Raw genomic sequence first — 16,019 nt, 5'->3', positions numbered from 1 at the left:
ATAGCTAGCACTGGGATCATGGAGCCCGCTCAGATCACCGCGGCAATTATGAGCACTATGAACACCACGCGCATTGTCCTGGAGTATATGCAGAGCCAGGACATGCCAAAGCAAAACTGGGACCAGCCGAGGAGGAGGCGATTGCAGCGCGGCGACGAGAGTGATGAGGAAATGGACATGGACCTAGACCTCTCACAAGGCACAGGCCCCAGCAATGTGGAAATCATGGTGTTCCTGGGGCAGGTTCATGCCGTGGAACGCCGATTCTGGGCCCGGGAAACAAGCACAGACTGGTGGGACCGCATCGTGCTGCAGGTGTGGGACGATTCCCAGTGGCTGCGAAACTTTTGCATGCGTAAGGACACTTTCATGGAACTTTGTGACTTGCTTTCCCCTGCCCTGAAGCGCCAGAATACCAGGATGAGAGCAGCCCTCACAGTTGAGAAGTGAGTGGCGATAGCCCTGTGGAAGCTTGCAACGCCAGACAGCTACCGGTCAGTCGGGAATCAATTTGGAGTGGGCAAATCTACTGTGGGGGCTGCTGTGATCCAAGTTGCCAGGGCAATGAGAGACCTGGTGATATCAAGGGTAGTGACTCTGGGAAACGTGCAGGACATAGTGGATGGCTTTGCTGCAATGGGATTCCCTAACTGTGGTGGGGCGATAGATGGAACCCATATCCCTATCTTGGCACCGGAGCACCAAGCCACCGAGTACATAAACCGCAAGGGGTACTTCTCAATGCTGCTGCAAGCCCTGGTGGATCACAAGGGACGTTTCACCGACATCAACGTGGGATGGCCGGGAAGGGTACATGATGCTCGCGTCTTCAGGCACTCTGTTCTGTTTCGAAAGCTGGAGGAAGGGACTTTCTTCCCGGACCAGAAAATAACCGTTGGGGATGTTGAAATGCCTATCGTGATCCTTGGGGACCCAGCCTACCCCTTAATGCCATGGCTCATGAAGCCGTACACAGGCAGCCTGGACAGGAGTCAGGACCTGTTCAACTACAGGCTGAGCAAGTGCCGAATGGTGGTGGAATGTGCATTTGGGCGTTTAAAAGCGCGCTGGCGCAGCTTACTGACTCGCTCGGACCTTAGCGAAAAGAATATCCCCATTGTTATTGCTGCTTGCTGTGCGCTCCACAATATCTGTGAGAGTAGGGGGGAGACATTTATGGCGGGGTGGGAGGTAGAGGCAAATCGCCTGGCCGCTGATTACGCGCAGCCAGACACCAGGTCGGTTAGAGCAGCACAGCAGGGCGCGGTGCGCATCAGAGAAGCTTTGAAAACTAGTTTTGTAACTGGCCAGGCTACGGTGTGAAACTTCTGTTTGTTTCTCCTTGATGAAATCTCCGCCCCCCCACCCACCCGGTTAACTCTACTTCCCTGTAAACCAACCACCCCACCCTCCCCTACCCTCCCCCCTTCAAGCACCACTTGCAGAGGCAATAAAGTCATTGTTACTTCACATTCATGCATTCTTTATTAATTCAGCACACAACTAGGGGGATAATTGCAAAGGTAGCCCGGGATGGGTGGGGGAGGAGGGAAGGAAAAGGACACACTGCAGTTTAAAACTTTAAAACTTTAACACTTACTGCTTGGGAAATCATCTAGGGTGGAGTGACTGGGTGACCGGAGGCCCCCCCACCGTGTTCTTGGGCGTCTGGGTGAGGAGGCAATGGGACTTGGGGAGGAGGGCTGTTGGTTACACAGGGGCTGTAGCGGCGGTCTCTGCTCCTGCTGCCTTTCCTGCAGCTCAACCATACGCAGGAGCATATCAGTTTGATGCTCCAGCAGCCGGAGCATCGACTCTTGCCTTCTGTGTGCAAGCTGACGCCACCTCTCCTCTTCAGCCCGCGATTCAGCACGCAACTTCTCCTCTTCAGCCCGCGATTCAGCACGCCACCTATCCTCTCGCTCATATTGGGCTTTTCTAAAATCAGTAATTGACTGCCTCCACGCATTCTGCTGTGCTCTGTCAGCGTGGGAGGCAGTCTGTAGTTCAGTAAATATTTCATCACGCGTCCTTCGCTTCCGCTTTCGAATATTCACTAGCCTCTGTGAAGGAGAAACATTTGCAGCTGGTGGAGGAGAAGGGAGAGGTGGTTAAAAAAGACACATTTTAGAGAACAATGGGTACACTCTTTCACGTTAGATTTTGCTGTTCACATCACACAGCACATGTGCTTTCGTTACAAGGTCGCATTTTTCCTCTTATATTGAGACCCTGCAGGTTTGGTGTGAGAGATCACTCACGCAGTGCCAGGCCACAGATTTCAGGTTGCAGGCAGCCATGGTAAGACACAGTCTTTTGGCTTTTTTAACCTTGTTAACATGTGGGGGTGGTTTAAAACAGTACTGCTCTCATTTCCCATACCAAGCACCCGTTGGGTTGGCCATTTAAAATGGGTTTGCAATGTAAAAGGAGGGGCTGCGGTTTCAGGGTTAACATGCAGCACAAACCCAACTAACTCCCCTCCCCCACACACCCAATTCTCTGGGATGGTCACTTCACCCCTCCCCCCCACCGCGTGGTTAACAGCGGGGAATATTTCTGTTCAGCAGAGCAGGAAGGGGCACCTCTGAATGTCCCCTTAATAAAATCGCCCCATTTCAACCAGGTGACCGTGAATGATATCACTCTCCTGAGGATAACAAAGAGCGATAAGGAATGGATGTTGTCTGCATGCCAGCAAACACCGGGACCATACGCTGCCATGCTTTGTTATGCAATGATTCCAGACTACGTGCTACTGGCCTGGCGTGGTAAAGTGTCCTACCATGGCGGACGGGATAAGGCAGCCCTCCCCAGAAACCTTTTGCAAAGGCTTTGGGAGTACATGAAGGAGAGCTTTCTGGAGATGTCCCTGGAGGATTTCCGCTCCATCCCCATACACGTTAACAGACTTTTCCAGTAGCTGTACTGGCCACGATTGCCAGGGCAAATTAATCATTAATCATTAAACACGCTTGTGGTTCTCTTGCAACGATAACAGCTAGAAACTTTGGGACAAATTTTGCTTGCCGCTTAACAAATGTGCAATATGGGAAATGGCACAGAGAGCTTTCCCTTGCCAGCTCTTGCATGGTACACATAAGGATCAGGGAGAATTGCATTTGCTGTACTTGAGGGGCATGTAAGATCCCAAGGATGCATTGTGGATGGTAGACGGCTCTATCAGTGCTGTACACTGGCAAGCCATATACGAGATGGAGGAGGAAGTAAGCTGCACCCTACAAAGAAATGAAATAGTGGGCATGCAGTGTCTATATCAGAGGTGGGCAAACTACGGCCCGCGGGCCACATCCGGCCCGTGGAACCCTTCTTCCTGGGCCGAGAGGCTAGCCCCTCCCCCGCTGTTTCCCCTCCCCCGCAGCCTCAGTGTGCCGTGCCGCCGGCACAATGCTCTGGGCAGCCGGGCAGCGCAGCGGTGGTGTAGCTGGCTCCAGCCAGGTGGCGCGGCTGTAGCACCACCAGCCACTGATGCTCCAGGCAGCGCGGTAAGGGGGCAGGGAGCAGGGGGGGTTCGGGGTGGTGGTCAGAGGGCGGGGGTGTGGATAGGGGTCGGGGCAGTCAGAGGGCGGGGAATGGGGGCTTAATGGATGCAGGGGTCCCGGGGGGGCAGTCAGGAAGGATGAGGGGTTGGATGGGGCAGCAGGGGCAGTCAGGGAGAAGGAGTGGTTGGATGGGGCAGGGGTTCCGGGGGGGCAGTCAGGAATGAGAGGAGGGGTTGGTTGGGGCGGCGTCAGGGGTGAAGGTTCTGGGGGTGGACGGGGGGGGTGGATTGGGCAGGGGTCCTGGGGGGGGGGGGGCAGGGGCCGGGCCACCCCTGGCTGTTTGGGGAGGCACAGCCTCCCCTAACCAGCCCTCTATACAATTTCCAAAACCCGATGCGGCCCTCAGGCCAAAAAGTTTGCCCGCCCCTGATCTATATGCTTAGGAACTCCCAGTGGTGTAAGGGTGGTTGATTCAGCATTGCTATGCTCAGAAGCTCCCAATGTTTCCTTTAGTGTGGTATGATACCACATTTCCACTATGGGCCTATCTACACTACCGCTTAAGTCAATGTAACTTAAGTCGCTCAGGAGTGTGAAAAAATCACCCTTTTGTGACGCAGGATACATTGACTTAAAGGGTGTCTACACTGCGCTGTGTTGCTGGGAGATTCTCTCCCACTAACCTCTCGTTGAGGTGTAGTAATTATGCCGATAGGAGAGCATCTTCACCAGATGCGCTACAGCTGCGCCACTGTAGCATGATAGTGTAGACTAGCACTTAGTGTGGGTTGTACCCACAGCACCCAGTTGTACCCTCTTTTTTTTTTTTTTTTTTTCCCCCTCCCTTCTTCAAATCAAGCCTGGATTCTGCAGTATTTAATGGCTATAGAAGAGTGGACTCATTACCGATGTACCCCCTTATGGCTGGATGTGGGTATTAACTCTTTGCTCATCTAGCGCTCCCTGCGGACATCCATTCTGGCACTGCAGTGTCTCTAATGTGGCCTGGCTGGAGATCTGAGTCACAGAAAAGTCTCTCCTCTTCGACAGTATCAACATCCCAAAGGGACCTTGTCCCACACGGCACTGGTAATCAATATGACATCTCCTGCCCTTCCAGGATACTGGCCCTAGGACTTTTCCCTGGAGTATTTTAACCGAACTCAAAAGCGAAATACAAACCAAAACGAAAGCAACTTCTGCCCCTTCCCTCAGGTTTAAATTTTTAATCCATCCTGGAGTCTCCCCCAGCTTTCTATTCTTCTGGAGAATGCTCACTCTCACAAGTTACTTCCCTGGAGCCTTGCCTCTTCTTTGGATCCTCCACTTCTGTCTATCCCTAATATTGTCTGCCTATCGGTTGTTTTTTTATCAAGTCCACTCTAGGAGTTCCTCCTTTCACTCTGCCATCAGAGCCTGCCCCAGGCATATAAACTCCCTCCTGAAGTTCTTCAGTTGGGTGCCATGCTGGATTTCTTTCCTTGAGGTCCAGGTCCTGCCTCCCCCAGTGCTCACCAGCAGAGCATGCTCCATCCCAGTGACATCTCTGTACCTCCTGCATACGGTCTCTGGTCCTCAGAGAGGGACTGCAGAGGTCTTTCCATGTAGCCCCCTTCTGCTTTGGTCTTCCTCCTTTTATAGAAACCACCCAGCTCCTCCCTAGCCAAGCTTCATTTTTAAATAGGCCTAGCCCACCCTGTAGGTGAAATCAGGTGTGTTAATTGGCCTCACCAGCCCACCTTAACTGGTTCACCATCTGTGTGAGGTAAATGCCCCCATCACAATGGCATTGTGCTCCCTATCTATCATAGAAATCTTCCTGCTCACTGTTGCTTTTGTATGACTAAGCAGACTTTTTACAATAGTGACTGTGCCACCTTTTCTTTTTAACTGCAACTGCACACAGAGGAGAATAGATGGCCATTTAATTTTTTTTCGTGGGTGAATACCCACTTCGTCAGACGCATGCGAAAACTTATGCTCCAATACTTCTGTTAGTCTATAAGGTGCCACAGGACTCTGTCGCTTTTTACAGATCCAGACTAACACAGCTACCCCTCTAACATTTAATTTCTTCTTATTCAATTCTGACATCCCTGAGCCAGTGGTGTAGTCCTGAAAGGGCATCTACCAGAATGCCCCCACCAGCATGAACTCACACACATGGTGCTTGTAGGGTCATGCTGTGGGGAGGATGCCATTTTGCCCTAAAATGGCATCCTCAATGTGGGGGTGACCTTGCATGTACAATTTACGTGAGTTCTTGCTGTGCGGAGGATGCCATTTTGCTCTACCAAATGCCATCTTTCATGTGGCATGACCTTGCAATGCATCATGCTATGGGGAGCATGCCATTTTGAGAACAAAATAGCATCCTCCATGCAGCAAAAGTGCTGATCCACTCTTCTGCCGTGATCCGACCTCACTACAGAACAGCCCTGAGCACATCACTAATAATACTTTTATGTTCTTTGATCAAGGGATATCAGGTCAAGCACATTCTGTGAGGGTTTGATCCAAAAGGTGCTAAATGTCTGCAGCAAGGTGCTGAGCACCCTCATGTCCCACTGATTTCTATAGGAACAGTATATGCTCAGCAGGTGCTTACAGTCCATCACAGTCAAGCCCCACATGACCTGCAGTTGGGTTTTTTGGCCATTTGGTTATTTATCTGATGAAATATAAGCTGTTTCTGCTAAAAGAACTAGGGAAGAGGTTTTGTTTCATCACATAGACCCAGAAGACAAGTACAAAAAGGCTGCTTGGGTACATGCCAATAAATCCATTAGACTGTGGCGTAACTGTTTGGTTAGAAACTAGATTTTAGTGTAGTCATTTAGTGGCTTCGTAAGAAACTGCCACAGATCTTATTTAGTTGAAATAGGTATAATCTGTTCACAAGTTGGTATAGATGTAATCTGACTGCAAGAAACATACCGTAATTTACAGGTGCACCCTTCTTTGGTCACATGTGAATGTCATTAGAATTTTGAGAATGGAAGCGGAAGTGTTGCTTTCTGTGGGATTGTCCTCTGCCTTTGTGGCTCAATTTCCCTGCAGACAGCTTGGTGGGAAGCAATAGAGATGGAAGGTGTGTTATCTTTGTCTGGGTCCTCTTTGCAGTTCTACCAAGCAGCATATCCGCAGGCAGTTTTTAAAATCTGCCCTTATAGGCACAAGGAGGCCAATCCCTGTCATTGTTAGCTCCACTTGCCAATGATAAATATTCTCCAAGTCATTGACACACACACAATCCTAAAATCACAAAAAAAATTAAACATGCATCTTGCATTGTCTGTCACTTCAATATCAGGTGTATTTAAAAGAATTAGAATAATTTCAATAACTTAATTTTTCTTATGATCAGTATATTCAGGTTTCACATTTTCTCATTGTAGCTGATGTCCGATCATTGTCTCTTCCTGGAACTTATCATGAAAAGATTACTCATTTAGGAAATTCTCTGAAAAATTTCACTCGCCTAAAATCTTTAGACCTCTCTCGCAATGCATTGGTTAGCTTGGAGGTACGTTTTTGGTTTAATTTTTTTAAATGATCATTTAAGATGTATATAACAGGAACTGGGTTGGGTCTTGAAGTCATGGAGAAGGAACAAGAGGATTGGGGGAGTCGTATTGAGGGTTTTATGGAGGTTGGAACAATATCAGGTTTTTTTGTGCTTTGCAAACCTGGTACCTTATGGAAAAATAATGGAGGGTACAGGTGAAGGGGGAGCCAGTTTACCTTCTGATAAACTTGAAATTCAGTATCTGTAAAGAAAATAAGTATTTTGTGAGCAGGCTCACTACCTGTTCCATTAACAGCACAGCATGCAGATCCTGATTTAGTCCCTGATCCTGCAAACACTTGTGAGTAACTTTTTTTTTTCACAAGTAAATGGAGTTGGATGGCTTTGGAGGATTGGTAACAGAATACAGAATGTGTTATCTCCAAATGACAATTTTGAATCTAATTTGGATTAGTGGTCAAAAATTATTTTCTGGTGGTTGTTCAGAGCACTGTGTGAAATGATTTTGTAGTTTTAGTCTATTCCAAGTGGGCTGGAGTCCAGATTATAATTGGCACCCTTGATCATAGTCTCAGCAAAAGCTGGCATGGAGTCTGAACTAATGTATTAAACTTACAGGTTTTCTTTCTCGAAGACTGTGGCATTTCAGTGGTTTAGTATGGGGAAACATGCATTGCGAAGCCTGTGCTATAGCTCCTTTGTAGTTGAAGGAGGATTTTAGTTTCAAGTGCTATCAATTCATCACCTTTTTCAGGTTAAAAAGACTTACACTCATGCTTAATTTAAATACAAGAGTTCAACCAGTGTCATCGGGACTCTTCATGTGGGTAAAAATAAGCATGTGCTTAAATCTTTGCAGGAACAAAGTGTAAGTATGTAATCGCTTATCTCAACCCTTTTTGTGAAGAACAGCATCAATATAATATATTACTTTATTTTACATATATCTGTAACATTTCTCGATAGCTTGAAGAGCTCAAATTGATGAATGTCAATACTTAAGAGGTGCTCAGTTCACATTTAAATTTCACCACTCTTAACTAATTGTTCATCTTGCTCAGCAAAATAATGTTAACTTCAAAAATGTTTTAAGTGTCACTAGAAATTTTTAAATATTTAAAGATGCCACTAGAAGACAGAAGGGCTTTATATGCACATAACAGATATGGCATGGGCAGCAGTTATTAAGTTGTCCCCAAGTGCTCTACCACTCAGCTACAACCCTTGTCTGGAAGGAATATCTTCTTGGAGGATAGTTTTGATACAGCCAAAAAGAATAACAAATAATCTCACTTGTGATTTGTGTTTGTGAGGTTTTTAAAAATGTTCATGTGTGCACTTGAACCTGGACTGAGACCAGCAACTCATTTCACATAGGCCACCAAACAGCTACAGGCAGATGGTAAAGACTATTAAATCACTAGTTGCCTGGCTTTGATTTATATCAATGACTTAGTGTATTTCACTCTATGAAAATGTAAAGTTTATTCAAGTCATATGTGAGTACAAACTAATATGGTTTCTATTTTCTATACATTAACAGGGTATTCAGCATCTCATATTTTTAGAAAAGCTCAATCTCTATTACAATCACATTTCATCACTATCAGAAATATTTCGACTTCATAGTTTAACTGCGCTCAAGGATGTGGACCTCCGTCTGAACCCTGTAGTTAAAAATGAGTCTGATTATCGTCTTTTTGTTGTGCACATGCTTCCTAACCTTAGACGATTAGGTAAGTACAATTCAGAACTTAACTTGAGTTCTTGAAATTTTAGATATAGTATTAAGTATCTTATATGAAAGAGAAATATATATGTGTATGTATCGAGAATATGTCTGTGGCGTGTGATTTATGCAGTTTATTCCATATGAGTGCCAATGAAACCTTCATACCATGTCCACATTTATTCTTTATAGGCTATATATGTACTTTTAAGAATGTGTTTTTGGTGGTTTTCTTAAATATATGGAACAACTTTCCAGGTGGAGGGATACCTTTGTTACCATAATAATGGCTAGCTAAATGGTCAGTAGGACTTCTGATACCCTTTTTTATTTATAACTTTTAAAAAAATATGAAAGAATATGATTAGATTAGAGAGGAAGGCTAGGCCAGTGACTAAAGAGCTAGCCTGAAACCCAGGGTCAGTTTCCTGCTCTGCCACAGGCTTCCTGGGTGACCTTGGGCAAGTCACGTAGGTCCAGATCCACAAAGGTATGTAGGCTCCTAACTTGTGAAATCAGTGGATGTAAGGAATCTAAATACATTTGTGAATCCGAGCCTTAGTCTCTATGCCTCAGTTCTGTAGCTGGGAAATAGAGAGAGAATAGTACTTCTCTGCCTCACTGGGTGTTGTGAGGATAAATACATTAAAGACTGTGAGATGCTCAAATACTGTGATAATGGGGGCCATATATGTACCTAAGATATCTAGATAGATTGACTGGAAACCATCTACCTGTGCACATAGCTAACCTACATTAAAGCATGTTGTTTTTATTACCATCATGCTTGTGCTTCTTTGTGAATGCAACTTGTCTTAAAAAAATAAAAAATAAATAAAAATCCTGCTCCAAAGAGCTTACAGTTTAATTTAATTGTGTGTTGGTTCAGGAATCAGTAGGAGCCATGTGCTGTACCAATAGCATCAAGTGACAGATTTAGCACATAGCTCCAGCAGCATTCTGTGGCTGATGTGACATTACCAGTTTAGTGCATGTTAGGGTCTGACACAGAGCCAATGTCATTTATCAGCAGCAGGGCTGGCTGTTGCATGAACTTAAATAATGAAGTTCAAAGCTGATGTGCAAAAACCTTCATAACATGGTTATTTGGGGTATTCAGTACTTTGTTAAACAATTATAGATCATTCCAATATCCGATTGCAGATGTTCTTTTAGTGCAAACAGTTTTATAGAGACTTTACGGGTGTGACTTTTCTAATGTGCTCACCGCTGGTCTAACTTAGCTCCCGTTGTCTTCAGCGGTAGAAGAATAAGGCCAACACTGAGAGCTTTTGAAAATCCCACCCTATTTTTAATATGAAAAAAACATTACCAAGGTTGACTTTGTGTTTTGAAAATACTTTTTCTGAATAAAGATGTTTTGAATAAAGGTTCAGAGTAAACATTTTGTAATATGAATGGGTGCTCTATTCTGTTATGCTTTTGTATCAATATTTTCTATGAACATCTGATTTGATTAATTAGACACACAAATATGCACACAGCTACTGCACAAATTAACAGTATACGTAAATGTTTTGATAAGAAAGCTTACTGTTTCCTCCTTGCATTTATTTGTATTTCAAACTTTTTGATCATGCTTATCAAGACTTGTGCCCACAACTAACCTATTACTAGTGGATACGTAGGGAAGAAAACCATATCCTGCTCCCTGTAGGATTCTGTTAGCTTCTGTGAACCATTCCAACAGTTATACCAAAACAGAAGAACTAACTATTTAAAATATCACTCTGAGAACTTGTCTTTTCCCCTTCCCATAGAATTGTTCAGAACAGTGACCCATTTTCAGTAGTGTCTGTAGCTTTGCGTATCTTTTGCTGTCAATAGTGTAGTTTGTGGCTTTGTAAGTTAAAAGATTTAAGTATCAGGATCCTTTAAAAGGGAATGTTGGGTACATGCAGCTATATTACCAGAGCAAGATGTTAACTTAAAATATATATATATATACATGCCAAATACAAACCTCCCTTTAACTACTCAACAAAATGACAAAAGTTAATTGTCCTAATCTTCTTTGTATAATGGTCATTACGGCCATCTTCCCCTCCTGCTAGCCTTAGAACAGAGTTCACTTATGTCTATGTGAGTGGAGTTGCCAGTCAGCCCCTAATATAAAGCTCTATTTTCATTGTGGAGTCAAAGGGAGAAATCTTGGCCCACTAGAAATCAATAGAAGTTTTGCTGTTGACTTCAGTGGAGTCAGGATTTCAACTAAAAGGTTATGGCTCATGGCCTCTGGTTTCATTAACGAAAAGGTACAGTAGAACACCAGAGTTACGAACTGAGCAGTCAACCACACACCTCATTTGGAGCCGGAAGTACGCAATTAGGTAGCAGCAGACACAAAAACAAAACAAAAACCTCACAAATACAGTACAGTACTGTGTTAAACGCAAAGTATTAAAAAAAAAAAAAAAAGAGAGAAAGCAGCATTTATCTTCTGCATAGTAAAGTTTCAAAGCCGTATTAAGTCAATGTTCAGTTGTAAGCTTTTGAAAGAACTAACTTTTTGTTCAGAGTTATGAACAATCTCCATTTCCAAGGTGTTCTACTGTAATTCCAAATTCACATTACATGAACCCATGAGCGGTAGGTGGAGCCCCCCGTTGGGGAGGCTAGCCCCCAGCTCCGCCCCTTTGCCCAAGGCCCCCGCAGCCAGAGCCCTAAGGGCCCCCCCTTGTGGCCGGAGCCACGAGCCCGCCCCCCCAGCCAGAGCTGCCCTGTGCTTCCCCCCCCACCCCATAGTCAGAGAAGTCCCGGGCCAGCTGGAGCCCCCCGCCAGCACTGTGCCTTCCCAGACCCCAAGCTGCCCTGCCTGAAAATCTCTTGTTTCTTCTCTTCTGGGAGAAGAACCTTAGCTTTTGATATGCTCCATGAAGGTTCTAGGGTGGCTGAGGAGGTGGTATGTGTTACTCAGCTTCATCAGTAATCTCTCTGGAGTCCAGGGAGATTACTGATGAACCAGGAAGCTGAATAGCAGATACCACCTCCTTGGCTGTCCCGGAACCTGTATGGAGCATAATAATAAGAAAAAACTTCCCCCTCCAAACCCACAACTGGTGTCTGGAGGTCGCCACTGTGCCCGGGCAGGCTCAGCCTTCCCTGACCTATTATACCCGCTGCCACATTGCTGTTTCCAGGCTTCCTTTCCTGTCTGCCATTCTCCCTTATATCCTGGGTGGAATCTAATAAGCTATACCTGGCCCACTAAGTCAGAAGAGGCTGAACTTCAGCTCCTGATGGGGCTTCCAACACCTGCTATCAGGATGAGAAGAATCATTCCTCTCTGCTACAGTCTATTTAAATGTGATGGGGTTGTTTTCCTACAAATGAATTATGAGATAACTTGAAGATTGGTGAAAAAGGTAAAAAACCTACAAAACCCAGACATAAAACTTTAAGCCCCCGGAGAGTGGGTTGGGTTTACAAAACTTGGCTCTGGAATAGCAATTATGTTCTATAACACTAGCCTAGGCATATGCACGTGTTGCCATTAGGAGCATGTTATGTATTTTCCTTAAAACGGACATGATAAAATCTGTGCCCTCACTGATTATCAGAGGTTTATCTTCTGTAAATGAAGTCAGGTTGAAGGTGCCATGATATCGCTCTAATTTCCTGAGTTAAAAGCTATAGTGAAAAATATTAATGACATTGACTCCTTTTTGTGTGGCTTTTTTTCTAGATGATCGACCAGTGAGAGATAGTGAACGAAAAGCATCCCTTTTGCATTTCACCACAGATCATGCATTTGAATTAAAAGATTCTTCACCAACAGCAAAAGTGAATGAAATTGAAAGGTATGAACAAAGTAACAGAAGCAGTAGTTTCGAAGTGCTGGAAAGGAAATTAGGGCTTAATTCAAAAACAAATATTGCACTTAGGCAAGCTTATAAACATTCTTAGTGCAAGAATCAAAAAGTGCAGCTGTGGAAACATATGGAAAATCTTCAAGGCTCTCTTGTCCCATCAGTGTAAATCCTATGAGTTACTTTGGGGAATTACTCAAGTCTGTGTCTGACAAACCTTACCAATTTGTTACTTGTGCTTTAAATTCCTCAGGCAAATTTCTGTGTGTTTTGAATACCACAGGTCTCTGGTTTAGGAATTCTTGCTCATTACCGGTTACATGATTCCTCTTTCTTCATTTGTCAGTTAATGCTGTTCATATTCAGTTCTGTCTTTGTCGATTTCTTGCTATAAGTAAGCCTTTCTCTGTGCTGTGCCCATCAATTTGTATTTTTATAATGGCACTAATCTCTGGTATCTGAGTGTGGGATCTATGAAGGTACTTAGCCATGTAAGTTCCAGTTTGGGCTTGGCTGCAATCCACAAAATGCCTGCCAAACAGTGGAGGCATCAACTCACTATGTGCCAAATTTTTCAGAGTAAATGTCCCCCTCCCCCCCTCCCCCAGTGCTTATGTTCCTGCTTCTGGGTAGGCATGCTGCTGCTCAACTCTAAGCTCTTGGACACCCCAGACATATTCATGAACCAGGGGAAGATAGGTGTGTGACGGGTTCCCTCCCTGGTGCCACCTGATGTATTGGGGTACCACTGAGCCCGCCTGTTCCACCAGCCTGGGCTCCCTTACTCTGTCCTGCTGAGCCAGACCCTCAAGTCTCCTCCAATACACACACAGGTAGGGACACACCCAGCTACAGAAAGACACAGACACTGAAATCAGCTCTGCGTGGGTAGACTTCAGCTAGGGAATTGCCCAGCACTCAAGTGCATACCCCCTCTGGAGTGCAAACCCAAAATTGTATCATCTTGCACTGCACAGAAATCTGTACAGAGTAAGCTCATGAGATTCACTCCCTCCCTCAAAGTGGTGAAAGATATGCACAGCTTTTTTGCGCCCCCCCACCCCCATTATGAATTCCACAAACTGGTTTTAACAAAACCAAGTTTATTAACTACAAAAGATTATAAGGGTTAGGAAACAGATCAAAGCAGATTACCTATCAAATGAACCAAACACCCAAACTAAGCTTAAGATACTAAAGAAACTGGTTACAAGTAGTAATTTCTCACCCTAAATGTTGTTTTTGGTAGATTGCAGTGGTTCTTGAAGGCAAGCTGCTCTTACTTGCAGCTTAAAAATCCAGATATTTCTTACACAGTCCAGACACCTTTCTAGCCTGGTCTCAGCTCTTCTCCCCCCGCTTTGTCTTCGTTTCTTAGATATTTCCAGCAGTCATTCTGGGTGGGGATTCAGTGAAGAATGACCCTGATTATGTCACTCCCCTGCCTTAAATAGGTTTTACATATAGCAGGAGTCCTTTGTTTTCCAGTGTGGTTCCCCACCCCACCCACCCTGGAAACATACTGGTATTCTATCATGAAGTCCAGTACCAGATGACTTGATCATATGACCCGGCAGTGTCAAAGCAGCCATGAGTCAGAGGTTTTTTGTAGCATCCCAGGAAAGCTCAGGAAGGTGGGAGATTAGCATCTTCAAAGACCTATTGTTCTCCCTAATGGTCCATTGACTTGTTCCCAGCTAGCCAGCCAGACTGGTTGCATTCTGTCTGGTGGTTGTTCCCCAGGTGCAGACACTTTTGTAGTACAGATGTATTGTCAAAAGTCCTAACTTTAGATGCAAAAATGATACATTCATACAAATAGGATAATCCTATTTTGTAAATAACCTTTCCAGTGATACCTCACATGACCTATCTTGCATAAAATACATTGATTGTGTCAATCATATAATATTACTCTGAAAAATATGGGAAGCAGCGTCACAAGGTGTTCATCTGTCTAAGTTGCATGTGGAGCCCAGTAGAGCAAGCATGTTGAGAGGCCACCTACCAGATCAGGTCCCATTCAAAATCTGGTTGGAGGTGGTGGTGATAGTGTCTCCCATTTTATAATTTTTGTCCCAATAGTTAGGGTCTCAATGGGAGGCCCAGGTTCAATTACCCCCTGTGCTGGAGGGGGAGAAAGGATTTGAACTGAGGTCACCTAACTCTCAGTAGAGTGCTGTGTTATGTTCCCTGTAAGCTGCACGGCCGCACAGCAGTCTCTCAAGGCCCGCCAGAGCTGCCGCGGCTCGGGAGAGGAGCCCCTTCCCCGGCCGAGGCCTGACAGAGCTCACCTGGCCCTGAGCTGCTGCGTTGAGAGAAGGCTGCACCCCACGTTTTTTGTTGAGGTTGATGGATTTCCACTCCATACGGCTAAATTCAAAGCCTTGCATGCTGTCAAGTATCAGGGGGTAGCCGTGTTAGTCTGTATCCACAAAAACAACAAGGAGTCCGGTGGCACCTTGAAGACTAACATATTTATTTGGGCATAAGCTTTCGTGGGTAAAATACCCACTTCTTTTTTTTGTTCAAGTATGGCTACTTTTAAATCTGTTATAGAATGTCCAGGAAGATTGAAGTGTTCTCCTACTGGCCATCATATACAGCCCCCAGCTAAAACTTCTCCAGCACACCATCAAGGATCTACAACCTATCCTGGAAAACTATCCCTTACTCTCACAGACCTTGGGAGGCATGCCGGTCCTCGCTTACAGACAGCCCCCCAACCTGAAGCAAATATTCACCAGCAAGTAGACACCACACTGCAGAAACACTAACCCAGGAACCAATCGCTGTAGCGAACCTCATTGCCTACTCTGTCCCCATATCTACTCTAGCGACACCATCAGATGACTCAACCACATCAGCCACACCATCAAAGACTCATTCACCTGCACATCTACTAATGTTATATGCGCCATCATGTGCCAGCAATGCCCCTCTGCCATGTACATTGGCCAAACCGGACAGTCTCTACATAAAAGAATAAATGGACACAAATCGGACATCAGAAACGGTAACATACAAAAACCAGTAGAACACTTCAGTCTTCCTGGACATTCTATAACAAATTTAAAAGTAGCCATACTTGAACAAAAAAACTTCAAAAACAGACTTCAAGGAGAAACTTCAGAACTAAAATTCATTTGCAAATGTAACACCATTAATTTGGGCTTGAATAGGGACTGGGAGTGGCTGGCTCACTACAAAAGCAGCTTTGCCTCTCCTGGAATTGACACCTCCTCATCAATTATTGGGAGTGGACTACACCCACCCTGATCGAATTGGCCCTGTCAACACTGGTTCTCCACTTGTGAGGTAACTCCCTTCTCTTCATGTCAGTATATAATGCCTGCATCTGTAATTTTCACTCATGCAGCTGAAGAAGTGAGTTTTTTACCCACGAAAGCTTATGCCCAAATAAATTT

At 45.0% G+C, this 16,019-nt stretch overlaps 1 protein-coding gene across 1 annotated transcript in view; it reads left to right on the top strand.

The window, feature by feature from the left end:
- The first annotated feature begins 3,215 nt into the window (after positions 1 to 3,215).
- CEP72 (centrosomal protein 72) overlaps positions 3,216 to 16,019 on the top strand; it is a 42,973-nt gene continuing 30,169 nt past the window's right edge. The window contains exons 1-4 of the mRNA XM_065398385.1: positions 3,216 to 3,227; positions 6,871 to 7,029; positions 8,576 to 8,768; positions 12,468 to 12,582. Coding sequence (XP_065254457.1) covers positions 3,216 to 3,227; positions 6,871 to 7,029; positions 8,576 to 8,768; positions 12,468 to 12,582 — 479 coding nt within the window. The remainder of the gene's footprint in view (positions 3,228 to 6,870; positions 7,030 to 8,575; positions 8,769 to 12,467; positions 12,583 to 16,019) is intronic.

This window comes from Emys orbicularis, chromosome 2 (genome assembly GCF_028017835.1).
Source record: "Emys orbicularis isolate rEmyOrb1 chromosome 2, rEmyOrb1.hap1, whole genome shotgun sequence".
In the NCBI taxonomy this organism is placed as follows: domain Eukaryota; kingdom Metazoa; phylum Chordata; order Testudines; family Emydidae; genus Emys; species Emys orbicularis.
This window is presented reverse-complemented; position numbering and strand designations above follow the sequence as displayed.